General features: G+C 41.0%; 2 protein-coding genes across 2 annotated transcripts in view; one reads left to right on the top strand and one right to left on the bottom strand.

Annotated features, from left to right (window-relative positions):
* The window catches only part of CFTR (CF transmembrane conductance regulator), an 81185-nt gene extending 80472 nt beyond the window's left edge, over positions 1-713 (top strand). The window contains exon 27 of the mRNA XM_035902191.1: positions 507-713. Coding sequence (XP_035758084.1) covers positions 507-713 — 207 coding nt within the window. The remainder of the gene's footprint in view (positions 1-506) is intronic.
* A 7547-nt stretch (positions 714-8260) lies between these two features.
* The window catches only part of CTTNBP2 (cortactin binding protein 2), a 77721-nt gene continuing 72412 nt past the window's right edge, over positions 8261-13569 (bottom strand). Inside the window, 2 exon segments of the mRNA XM_009646800.2 lie at positions 8261-8506; positions 11642-11743. Coding sequence (XP_009645095.2) covers positions 8261-8506; positions 11642-11743 — 348 coding nt within the window.

Here is a 13569-nt window from a genome sequence, read left to right as displayed (position 1 = left end):
TCCCCCATCCCCTGCCCGACAGGAGTGGCTGGCACATCTGTGCAGGGCAAGCCTGTTGTCTCCTTCAAACAGAGGCCAGCAGGGCTTCCTTGTTTGGTGAGAAGAAAGCACAGGTGGGCTGGCACCTTGCTGGTGCCCTTCTCCCCCTGCTTGGCTATAACTCTGTTTTCTGCAGTTAACGCTTTCTTCACCTGGCAATTTAGCCGTGCCGGGGAAATGCCGTGGCACCTGGAGACTTCAGCAAACAATCTCAGAGGTAAAACTCAAGTTGCAAGGAGAAACCAGCAAGCCCAACGGCATTTCGTAACTTGAGCAGGAGGTGCCTTTTCCACATGTTGGAATTTTCACATCTGGTTTTATGGTTGTAGTTAGAAATTGCAAACTGTAAACTGTTAGGAGAAGATCTCTGCTATGTCTTCATGCCTCTCCTCTGCTCCGTTAGTTGTGTTAGCTGAATTCTGTCAGCACCACCACTGCCCATCTAACGGAGTGATGTCCTCCTTCAGGTAATCGAGGACAACAAACTGCGGCAGTATGAATCCATTCAGAAGCTGCTGAACGAGAAGAGCTCCTTCAGGCAAGCCATCAGCCACGCCGACCGCCTTAAGCTACTGCCGGTACACCACAGAAACTCCAGCAAACGCAAACCCGGACCCCAAATCGCTGCCTTGCAAGAGGAGACAGAGGAAGAAGTGCAGGAGACGAGGCTGTGAGGCGTGGTGCGGGCACCCTCTTTGCGGAGCGAACCGTCGGCAGTGCCCCACGACGACGGGAGCAGCACTTGGGCACCTGCCACGCACAAATCGAACCTGCAGCAACTGCCGGTGCATTTGGGAATTGCTGACCCTCCATGGTTAATTGTGTGCAAGTTGGTAAATTCTTTGAAGTTTTGCCGCTCGTAATGGTAAAACCAGACTCTGAAAAGCTGCTCTGATTTGGTACAAACGAAATGGCAAGCAGCAGTAACCTGCTTTGCCCAACATAATGGTTTCAGCAAATTTTAGAAATGTTTTTGCTGGGGTGAGAGGTGCAGCCAGCGGGACGAATGTGAGGCAAATAATCACACCTGGGTGGAAAATAGAAAAATCAGAATGTAAAAAGCTTCTTTGGATTCACTTCCTGCAAATGAATTAAGGGACAGTATCAGCAGAGCGCACCGAAAACTTCCTCCTCTTTGTTTTTCATGCAGCGCCTGTAACTTCAACTTAGCAGCAGAAGCCAAAAGCCCTTTCACAACAGCGCACCGCTCCCTGCGTGTAGGTGAGCGTGAAGGAAGCGAGGAATACTGACGTGCAAGCCAGTCAACATCTGTCACGTCTCCAGGGTTAAGGGAGAGTTGGTGTTTCCTCTTAAAAACCTGGGAGACCGTCAGCCCGAGCCCGCTCCTCAGGCTGGCAGCAGGATGAGTGCAGGCTGGCATCGGTGTCCAGGGAAAGGCAGGGCTCCTGGCAGTGGCACCCCCACCGTCTGCAGACGTCTGGTGCCTTTACATGCTTCTTACTCCGGCCTAAAAAAAAAAAAAAAAGGAAATAAAAAAAAAGAACCCTCTCTGAAGTAGACTTTAAGAATGGAATTAATTTTTATACTTTTCTGGTTTGCAGTTTTATGGTGAAACTGAACTTTCTCTAGGATATTTTATTTATTTTAATATTGTTGCAAACATTTACTAAGGAAATGATGTATTTTAAGAGTGATTATGTACTATAAAGAAAAATATATTTGTACAAAAAGTTTTATATTTGGATTGTTGGGATTTTTTTTGTTTTGGGGGTGGGTTTTTTTTTTTTTGCTACTAGTCTTTGATGTCACATTATGATAGAGCTGTTAAAAACGAGGGCAGCCCCAGAGCTAGGCCAGGCACTGTCCAACGCTGTCTTTGTGCGCTAAATTATTCTCGTGACACAGACATTTTCATTTTTTTCTTTAAATAATAAAAAAAAAACCACCACCCACCAGAAAACGCCTGTACGACACTGCCGCCGATCGAACCACGCGTCACGAGTGACGCCATTGCACCACCCGGCCCTGCCGGCCGGCCCCCTGGAGCCGCCACGTTCCCTGCTCGTTTTCCTCGGACTCTTGAAGTAGCATCGCTTTTGAATCCCATCTCCGTTTCCCAAGTCCTCACAGCACAGGCAGCCAAGCTGCAGCGCAGCCAAGCCCAAGGGAGGAATGCTGAGGATCACTCTTTTTTGGGATGTTACTCAGAGAAGCGGACATCATGCCACACGGGAGACTTTATTAGCTAAATAAACTGTGGCCAGATTGGAAGGAAAGAACCACTGCGCATGCGTCAAAGCTTGCACAGTTAGTAGGATTAATTTTGGGGGGGTCATTGTTAGAGTTAGGAGGTGGCAGGGTTGGACGGAGTGGAGAAGGAGATGTTTCATGAAAGGAAAAGGTCAATACAGCAGAAGCGTGTGGTAGAGGGGATGTGTGTGGAAGCTGCTGACACAAACGCCTGGAAGGAGCACTTTAAAGGAAAAAAATAAAGCCAGTCAGTCAGCTGGCTGCCCCCCGCCCTGTAGCACAGCCTGCACAGTACTCATTGAAACAGCTTCTGCCACCAGCACCTAGCTACCACCACCGTACTGCCCGTCCCAAAGAGCCCAAGGTGAGATCCTGCAGAAACCGTTCTCTCTCTGCCCTCCAAGGGCAAGTGGGAAAAGGCTGGAGAAGAACGTGCTAATTCTTTCAGTCCAGCCATACTGCTTCAGCTACTTTGGAGCTCAGGCTGAAACAGGAGCTAAGTCGGTACCAGCTTCCATGAAGAGGAGGAGGAGAGCATCTGCTTCCCAACGAAGGTCGAGAAGAGCACGTGACCTTCTAGAATGAGTGTTCTCGTACTTGCTGTCAGTGGGATAACAGCTCCCAGGGCTGTTTGCCCGAAGCTGAGCTGGGACATTACACATGCTGCTCATGGTGGGGGATGGAACACAAGGGGCAGGAAAAAAAAAAAAACAAAAAAAAAAAAAAGAAAATGAGGCTATAACCCAAGTATGGTGGAAGAAAAGAAAAAAATGCCCTTCATAAACACAGGCTGAGCATTATTTAAGAGATTGTTTCTTAAACAATCAACATGCTTTACTTTGCATGCATTTGATAAAACAGCTACATAAAAAAAGGATCCCCCTCCCAAAGACTTCGTTATTGAAACCACACACATGTACTATTAAAAGGGGGTGGGTGGGGGTGTGAAATATATGGCCAAAGAGAAGAGCGTGCTGACTCTAGTACTACCCATGAAGATTTGCTCTTACAGCCTGCTTGGAAGAAACCAAAAAAGTTGAAAAGGGTGAAATTACCCCGCGAAGGATCTGTGGCTCTTCTTAAGTACAGAGGAGAAGGGTGGCCAAACTGTTCATACAGCACTAAGGGGCTCTTAGGACAGCACCAACCAAGCTGGGTCAGCCTAAATAGACCTGAACTCTACACATTTCGCCACCTTTGTAAATCTCACATACAAAATAACTACAGAAAGCAGCTCGATAATCATTGTTAGTGGGAACCGCTCAATATCTCACTGGGCTCAAACAAGCCTCCGGTTCCAAAACAATTTTGCTTTCACAGTTGCTTGACTGGTGTCTCACCAGCTTTAGTATTTTAGTCATGAAATATCCATTTCCCAAGTTTTTCTTATGTTCCACCTCCTCCATTTCCACAAGCCTCACGTCCCTCAGCCTGCCACACCAGTATCAGAGCTTGCTAAACACCCAATCGCCTCCGCGCCGCTTTAATTCTACCCTGTTCAAGCAACAGGTTTAAGTTATTTCCTCACAATGTGGCAGCTCTTGGGAAAGGGGCCTCTTAAAACATTTCCTGACATTAGGATTAATTCTGAACTGGTGTTAATTGTTGGAGGTCAGTTCAGAACTATATAATTTGTTGCATTTTATTTACTTTATCTAAAAAGTATTCTGGTAACTTTTTTCTCCTCTTTCTGATACAGATCCGGTATTTTAGCTCCACCATTACTTGGCTATGATTTAACATTTGGGGGAAAAAAAAGCACTTTAGAACTCTGTGTACATACACTTGTTCACTAATGGACAATTAATTGCTGCCTAAAAATCTTGCAACTTAAGTAACACGCAATGCAGTACAGTAACGCATTTCCTTTACAAACCCTCATGTTCTCCAAACCAATTTTCTTTTCCTAGGATAAACAATATTTCTACTCATTTTATTCGCCAGAACTTAACTTCAATCTCAAAATACAACCCTTGTAAGTGCAACCGGAGGTTTTCAAGCGATGTCTAACTTTCTTGCCTGTTACTTTCTCTTCTTTCTCAACAGGTTCCTTCTCATTGCGATCAAAGCTTTAACGTGTGAACAGGTTGTCTTAGTTTCCTCTCCCCAGACCTTGTACATGCACTACATAAAAATGAATTTCCGTCACTGTGGTATGTTCAGGGCTGTTGCTGTCTCTGTGATGAGCCTGTGAGCTTGGTGCAACCTCTGCAGCTGGAGAAGGAACGATGCCGCCGACTGGACCTGCCAGTTACTCCTGCTTTGTTTTCTCCTAAGCCTGAACTGCGCTGCATGACATACGGGACCGCATCCCAAGTCCTTTTTGAGCCAATACTAGCCAAACGACAGTGGGGCTGCCACTGTGCTGAGGAAGGATTGCCCCTCTTCCAGGCTTCCTTCTGTTTCTCTAAATCCTGGGAATGACAAGTCCTTTTTTTCTGATACCTTACCTGTATGCAGAAGCAAACTTCTGCCCTCTGAGCCTGTCTTTGCTACAGCCCAGCACAAACACACCTCGCGCTATCTCGACAGTCACTTTGACTTCAAGTTTCCGAAGAACAGCCCACTTTGTCATTCTAAAGTCTCTTAATTATGAACATCATAAACACCACTTCAGCCAGAGTTAGCACCCAGAAAGTGGTCCCTCATCCTTCCTCCAAACTGGCTCCTTCCACAAGCATCTTCCACCTGTAGAGGCTATTTCTGCTTCGCCACTCTTACGGGAAAGATGGAAGGTTTTCATTTGTTTTGTAAATCACTTGAGCTGTACTATGGGAAGAGACGAGCCTCAGAAATTCAGGCCCTCTGATTTTGCTCCTGTTGATGGATGTTGCTGCCGTTGTTGAAGGACGGAGCGGATTTCTTCGCACATTTCATGTTGGAGCTCGTGCTCAGCAACTCAATAACTGAGGCAAATATTGTCTGATGGACTCAGGCCTTCTTTTAAGGAACATATTCCATGTTCTTTGTCAAGAAATAAGAACCATAGGTGACATGCTGAAAGCTGTTATTTTCAGGACTGACTTGGAGGGCTGGAATGCTTAGGACTTACCAAGGTCATTGGTGGATGAGAATGATCCTTCATGTTCCTCTGGTTGAAGAGATTGAGCCTGTGTATAAGGAGCATAGTGCAGTCAGGGGCTAAATTAAAGTCTTTTCACTGACTTAGTGGCCTGTGGGATGGATGCAACCTTAGAAGCTTCCCTGTACTTTCTGAGATATTCCTCCATGTAGACAGGGTATCTCTCTCCTCACTTGCCTCCTTTAGAGACATGGAAATGGGTAATAGATGGGAGTGGAGCGCAGCATGGAGCAGCGTGGCCCACCACAGGTAGCACACTTAAAACCTCTCTGCTTAAGACACAGGAAGGGATGAAGAAAGAAAGATTTTGCCCATTACTAACCCAAAATGAGAGTAGTTGATACGGCAAGTCAGGTATGAGGAGTGCTCTGTGTAGCATCACGGGAAGAACCTGAAGATACAGTGAAGCCCTGGGCTCATGAACAGAGCCTTGCCTTGCTTCTGCATGGTCTGTCACAACCCAAAGGACAAACCAACGGAGAAGCCAGTATGTTCACATGCAAATCATTTTATGGTTATGTGGTTTTCACCATTTGAGGGGAGGAACCGTCATGGCCTTACAAGATAGCTTAACAGTTTACTACAGAAGACAAAATTCAATTGGGAGATCTGCAAAATACCGTGTGGTTAAAGATGTGTGAAGATCACAGACTGTGTTGAACTGAAAGACGGACAAACAAAAGGATAGCAGGTAGAAGTCAACCAGTTAAATGATGCAGATGGAGAGAGATTAGGAGAGCAGGCTGAAAAGAAAGGATAATGAGGGCATTGAAAGGCAACGCTAAATTTAGAAATAGAGACCTAACTTTCAAACCATGAGCAGATGATCAAAGTTACTCTGTCTTCTGCAAATTTTCACTCAAAATACAGCACAGAAGACTTTTGATTCTCACAGACAATATACAGTCTTAAAATATCTCTCAAAACATGCTTTAGGACACTGCGCCTAAGCTCTTCCCACACAGAAACACACTGCTAACTCTTCATCTAAATGAGGTCTGACATTTCCAAGGTGCATTTTCAAGGTAGAACAAACCTAGCTTAGAAGCATGTCAGGATTTTTCTTCTTTTCTTATAGATCTTTTTAAAAAAAAAGTATCGATATCTTGTGGTTTCAAATCCTGATATTGCGACTCGTGTGATCACTACAAAAAACGTTTTCCATTAGGTGTTCCTCCTCATCACGAAATCCATGCCTGAGCTTCTCACACAAGCTACCACACTGCTGCTCCCACCGCTTCAGCGCGTAAGGGATCCTAACTGCCGAGACCCACTGCTCTGACCTGCAGCGCGTCGCAGCTGCTAAGAGCCAACTTCAAAGGTAGCATCCCATTTTTCAGCACCAAAATTACTGCCAATAAAAAAATAAAATAAGAATATCAACCTCTAGAGCAATCATTGGTTATTGTTTGGTTATATGTTACTATCAGACAAGAAATTGAAGTTTTAATAAAACAGCGATTACCAGCAGACATGGCACTTCCGAAATATATCGTGTGAGAAATGATTACAGAAATAAGTTTCTAACATTCTATATTGATAGAGATAACACACACATACTAACTAAGAGACAGAAAGACAATATGCAGTACAAAAATTTTATTGACGTGAGTTTGGGATGACTGTTTTACATATAAAGGTGAAGTGTTAGGAAACAGTTGGGTAATCCTTTCCTCTTCCAGGCTTAATTTGAGAAAAACATGACTTTGGAAATTATAGGCATGACCATGTTATGTTCCATAGCTCCCCAAACCATCTCCTGATAGCCCATCAGAAGGCACCTAAGTCTGATCTCAAGAAAACTCTGCACTTTGCCTACCAGATGAGGCATCGAGACAGCGAGAGTTTCCACATTCTTACAGTTCACAAGTGTGCAACTGCAGCTACCGTAAGGAGAGAGTGGGGAAACACTCCCTTCGCAGAAACTCTCCCCCGTGGGAACGTGATCTGTCTCTGCAGTGGGGGGAAAACGAAGAAGACTTAATTTTAACTGCAACTCAAGGATCATTTCACAGCAATTACGTCTTAAATCCACAATAGAAATTGATAATTACATAATAACTCATGTTATCGCTACTACATTATCTCTGATAGTAGTGTAGTTAAGCTTGTGCTCAAATTCCTTTTCAGTAAAATCTGTTTCCGTAAAACGCTATCATTTCTCAGATACTTTTAAAACACTAATGAAGCATATAAAAGTTTTTACAGTATACAAGAAAAACTAAGTAAATAAGCGATCACATGTTCTTCCAATCTATCAAAGAATAAGAGTCTGAGAAAAATAACTTTTATTGCATTTTAATTTCTCAATCTCTTTCCTTTCTTAAAAGATGAAAGTTGTAAGGGAAATTCATGACATTTTAGATGAAGAGAAGCTTGGGAGGAACAAAATCACAATTCAGCAGGCAGATGATGGGGAAATCAAAGTATTTAATATGGCTTGTAGCTGAAAGTAATTGATCTGCATTTCCAATCATCTTAGTTATTGCCACATTCCATTAATTTTTCATTAAGTGAAGATAAAAATGTCTTTAAAATGCATGTACAATAGCTTTAAGCCATTGCTGTACATATTGTGCAACTCATCTGAATGCAGTTTAACACGTGAACTTAATAGAATATATTTATGTACAGTATATACATAAACAGAATCCTGTGGTAATAACCCCTGAATATTATCATTTAAATGAGTAATTTTCATAATAAAAGAAGAAAAAAAAAACATCTATAAAGGTGGCAAAACTGCCCATTTCTGAAGTTTAAATCCATATAATTTCCAGCTGATTTACATAGAAATAAAACTGTGGTCCTGTACAAACTTTACATTACAGGGAAACAGTTTATTTTTAAAAAATATTTACATATTTGAGTACTTGGTTCTTTCCAATAGAGATTATATGAACACAGAAAATTGTATGGTAGGCAGGTTTATTTATTAGATTTTTCTATTTGTTCTTTTTTGTGCAAACTCCAAATCTCTCTTTTTGTGTTATTATCTGCCTCTATTTGCCTTGTATTACTGCTGCTGCTTTTTTTAGTATTCTGAGAAGGCTGGGTGACTTTACTTCTAGGAACAGGAAGAAAAGATTTAACTCTCGAAACACCCAACTCTGTCTTTGATTTACTGTTGCTGCTTTCCACAGTTCGACTGCTGCTGAGAGGACGCATTCCATCCTACGAATAAAAAAAAAAAAAAAGCATTTTCTGTATAAACAATTATTGCTCTTTGACCTGAAAAACAACCAAACAACCCTACCAGTCCCATGGAACCCTTGTTATCTACAATCTTTTGCAGTTTAATATGGCAGCTTCTTACTACTCGGTGAACAAACTATGGCTCTTTTTTGCTTCTTTGACTGAAAGGAAATATCATCAACATCTTACAATACCAAAATAAGTCAGTGGCGTTTTTGCATTGCCACTGGAAAAAATTTACATTTGATTCTCAGAGGGCTCAGTTTCAGAATTACCCAAATAAAAAAATACCTGCTCTTTCTTTCATTACCGTGCAAAAATGACAGCTGCAGCCACAGCTAAAAGGGACAAAATGGGTAACTTAGGTAGTTATGAGCAGAAAATTCAGCTTTACAGCTCGAATAAAGATATTTACGTTTTCATATCATCAAGGCCACAAATAATAACAAAATAACCACAACAAAATTTTCGTACCATCAAGGCCACAAATAATACAAAATAACCACGACAAAAGTAATACTTCAAGAATGGAAGTTGAAATGCTAGTTATAATTTAACCCATAATCTTAGAGATTGTTTTCTTATTAATTAGATTTTAGCATACCAAATTATTTCTACAAGAAGCTACATTCTTAAAAACTGGACAATGTTCACCCTCTCCAAATTTAGACACCTGAAGTGCCGAAGTATGGTATGTTGTCACTTTTTGTTCCTCTACAGTCAAGGAGAAAGAGGTTAGTTAAGCCATTTTATGATGGTCACTAACATACATCTTTCATGAGAGATGCCAATCTTTCCACTGACAGGAAAGGAGAATTAAGACCTTAACTGTTAGCATCAGCTGAATCCAGATCACCCTCTGTGAAGCAATATTAAAAAGTTAATTTTCACCATCAGCTACTGCTCCTCACGCAAAGGTTGGTGGCATGAAAACAGACTATCCATCGCTGTCTATTCCTTATTAATCCTTGATTCCATCACTTTGTTTGTATCCTAGATCAAAGATTTTGCATCTCCTATTAGTTTTCTCTTTCTCCTTCACATACTTGAAAGCATTTTTCCTTTCAGCCAATTAAAAAAAAATAATTACGGGTATGTTGCCCTTTTAAGTAATTTGTCTCATTACTGTTGATAAGATCTCCTCTGCTCATGCAGTATTGCTTTTGTTACCTACAGAATTCTATTGACTTTCAGAAGAGGATACTTTTCCAATCTCAAACTCTTTCAGACACCACTTCTTGCAGCTGTATAGGTTTATCATTGTTACAATTGCCTCTAAAAGTTTGACTTCTGCTTCTGACTTGACACTGTGCTCTTCCAGATTTTTGATAAATTTGTTGTAGTAATGATTAAATCTAGAAACAAATCTTGCCATTCAGTTAGACCTCTTTCCCCTCTAGCAAAAGGTGGGGTTGCATTTCCTTCATTTTGGCCAACATTTCCCCACAAAGATGTGCAAAATCAATTTTTTTTTTATTCTGTATGAAATCTTTTGACTAAGTTCTTCAAAAAAACCTCAAAGGGAGCTAAGCTTGTCTACCTCCAAAGTCAATATAGTTATGCCTTACACTGTTAGAAGGAATTTTAAAAGGAAAAAAAATCACTAGGAAAAATTTACAGTGGAAACAGGTAAGTCAGCTAAATTATCCAGTCATCATTACTATGTGAAGCTCTGATTTGGAATGTCTGAAATGAATGCATTTAGAGAAATATTCAAAAGCAGTATATCTAAATGTGGATCTGCAATGTTAAAATTGTTTTTCCAGAGAACAGTCCCTGCTGAGCATTTTAAGTAAAATTAGAGAAAATGCCCTGACATTTTGAATATTTGGGTATGAAAAAATATGATGGCAAAGGTAGCAAGTCATCTCATCCAACTTAGCTTTCTTAATTCTTAGGTGTGCAAGTTAAGCTATTTTCAGGGCTACTTCATTGTACCTGCACAAAATAGAGAGAGTGTCTCTGGAAAACAATTCGCAGTCAGATAAAAGCATCAGGGTTGGACTCTAGAGGACCCCTATTGAGGGAACATAGAAGGCCTAGCAAGGGAACATAGGCAACAGATTCTGCCCTGGCTAAGGTTAACTGAGCTGTGTGCTCTGACGCTCTCTTGATGTTCAAAAACACAAGGAGCAGAAAAAAAAAGAAAAAGGAAAAAAGTGTAACAATAGAGAAAACATAATTTTTATTTTATTATCCAAAGAATGAAAATAAGCAGGATATAATTTCATCGTCATATTTAGCAGGGAATTTAGCACCCACAGTCATTTTAATTTCTGAAAAGAAAAAGAAAAGATAGTGGACCTATTATATCTTCCAGTAGTATTCAGCTTATCTTCCCATTCTGAAACTGCTCCGAAGTTAGTAAAGTTTGTTTATATTTAGACTATCTTTTCCCAGAATCACCAAACTTATAACATAGGGTTTCTCTTGATTTCTCAGAAATAATATGGCAAGACAATGATTTATTAAAACAAATAACTACGTAGAAAAAAGAAAACAAATCCCTCCTTAAAAAAAGAAAATGCTGTTCTTCACAAACTGTGGTAACATCACGTCTTCTCAAAATTTCTACCGCTAAGAGCTTTGACACCAGAGCAGCTCAATTCTACTTCGATAATAACGCTTAGGAAAACAGTGGTTTGAAATCACATATATTTGGGTAATCACTAAAAAAAAAAAGGTACAAAAATAAACCATGAGCCAGCAATTTTATGTCAACAATTTAAAAACATTTTGCGCTTTTGCAAGCTTACTGAATAACATTAATTGGGGGGGAAATGAACCTGGCGTTTTTATTTCTCTCAAAATCAGATGCAAATAACTTATAATGTCAAAGTAATGTTAACAATACTTGGCCCAGGGAGATGGCTTTATGTAAACATGAAAACTGAAGCAAATACATCCATTGTTTAATAAATCTTTAGCTTCCATTAAGACACATGGAAGAAACTTGGCATGGTATGTCTAGCGAGTTTCCTAAGAATCATGACAGTTTATTCTTGTAATAAACAGGGTACTGGAACACTAATTCTTTGGATCCAGACAGGAATTCAGATTTTGGAGAAACTCAAGACACCTTCCCTATCCTACTACAAAACTCGTTTTACCTACCTTTTGTGCTGTTGTTTTACTTGGGTTAGTACCACTTGCTGAAAATACAGGGCTGTTCTGAGAGTTATTGAACATCAATAGCTCATCCTTAGAATCTGCAATCTAAAAAAGATAAGAAAATGGTGATTTTTTTAATTATTCACCAAGGAGATTATGTTTGAATTTGCCAAATTTTGGAGTCCTGATTTTATTTTCATGTAGTTTCTGTGCAATGCAATGCATAATATCCAAAGAACAATTAAAATATCTTTCCTTTACTCTTGAGTGCATTTGTAGGAGATGGGAGATGAAGAGAGAGATTTCACATTGACTGTTATCAGAGGAAGATTAAACATACATTTCCAGAGCAATACTATTCAGCGGAGCTCAAGGGCAGTTTCCCATTAAATTTTATCCAGCCCCCGGAGCATCACAGAAAGGAACGATCCCTTTCTCTTCCTCCGGCCATGTTTCTTCCCTACTAAGTTCCATTAAACCTTGTGACCATGCAACAGCAGGAAGAGTCTGATCGGCCTTCTGCCCTCACTGAAAAATAGGTATTTTATCCTGGGGCAAGCTGATCCGATTCAACTCTGCAACTGCAAAAGTACTCAAACAGAACATAACAGAGGCAGGAGGAACATATTCGAGTGAAAGGGCAAATTAGAGAGTAGAAGTATTTATTTTGATGGCAGCCTGAAATTACATCACACAAAGAAAACATGCAACAGCACCCTTACTTCTGTAAGGCTCTACTAGGCAGCTAGGGAATTAACAACAGAAATTCCAGCCATGGCTGGTTCCACCCATGGCAAGGAAACTGAACAAAAGACAGTGACATCTATCTCCTTCCTTATCTAATCCATATTTCCTTGAATTGTCAACAACGAGCAATTACATTTTACATCTTAAAGTTGGTTACCATTTCATTAAGCACATCCCACTCTTCCAAGGATAGATATGGTAAATGCCTGGGAACTGACTAGTGATTAGCTTGCCGGCTTGGTGCATGTGACTCATGCAAGTACTGTAAGTACTTAAAAAAAAACCCAAAACAAAACACCATAATAAAGGGTTTCATTAAATAGGCTGAAAAATCTTCCCAAACAAAGTATTTTTTTTTTAATAAAAACTTGGTTGACTTCTAAGAATAAACAGACTACTCAATAAAGCAAAACTAATGGAACTGCTGTTCAGGGAGATCCTAGAGAATGTAATGCACAGCCTAAGTGGACAATAGCCTCAGACTGACTTCGTCTGTGTTTCAAAAGATACGGATCAGCTGCTCTGGTGTTCCTGCAGAACATCTACAATAACTTTTTGACCCAGGTGGTGGAGGAGCCAACAAGAAGTGGAGTGCTACTGGACCTTGTGCTGGCAAATAAAGAAGAACTGGTTGAGGATGTGAAGGTAGGGGGCAGGCTTGGCTGCAGTGACCACGAGATGGTGGAATTCCAGATTCTGAGGGGTGGAAGCAGAACAACAAGTAGGACTGCCACACTGGACTTCAGCAGAGCTAACTTTGGCCTCTTCAGGGACCTACTTGGAAGAATTCCATGGGCTAAGGCTCTTGAAGGTAGGGGAGTCCAAGAGAGCTGGCTGCTATTTAAGCAGCTCTTCCTCCGTGCTCAGGATCAGTGCATCCCTGTGAGTAGGAAATCAAGTAAACGAGGCAAGAGGCCTGCATGGATGAACAAGGAGCTTCTAGTGAAACTCAAAGAAAAGAGTAAGCTCTATGGAATGTGGAAAGAGGGTCAGGCGACTTGGGAGGCATACAGGAACGCTGCCAGAGCATGTAGGGAAGCAACTAGAAAGGCCAAGGTTCACCTGGAACTAAGTTTGGCAAAGGATATCAAGGATAACAAGAAGGGCTTCTTCAAGTACATCAGCAGTAAACGTAAGACTAGTGGTAATGTGGGACCGCTGCTGAACGAAATGGGTGCTCTGGT

The sequence above is a fragment of the Egretta garzetta genome, unplaced genomic scaffold (genome assembly GCF_000687185.1).
Source record: "Egretta garzetta isolate BGI_Z169 unplaced genomic scaffold, ASM68718v1 scaffold169, whole genome shotgun sequence".
Taxonomy (NCBI): Eukaryota; Metazoa; Chordata; class Aves; order Pelecaniformes; family Ardeidae; genus Egretta; species Egretta garzetta.
This window is presented reverse-complemented; position numbering and strand designations above follow the sequence as displayed.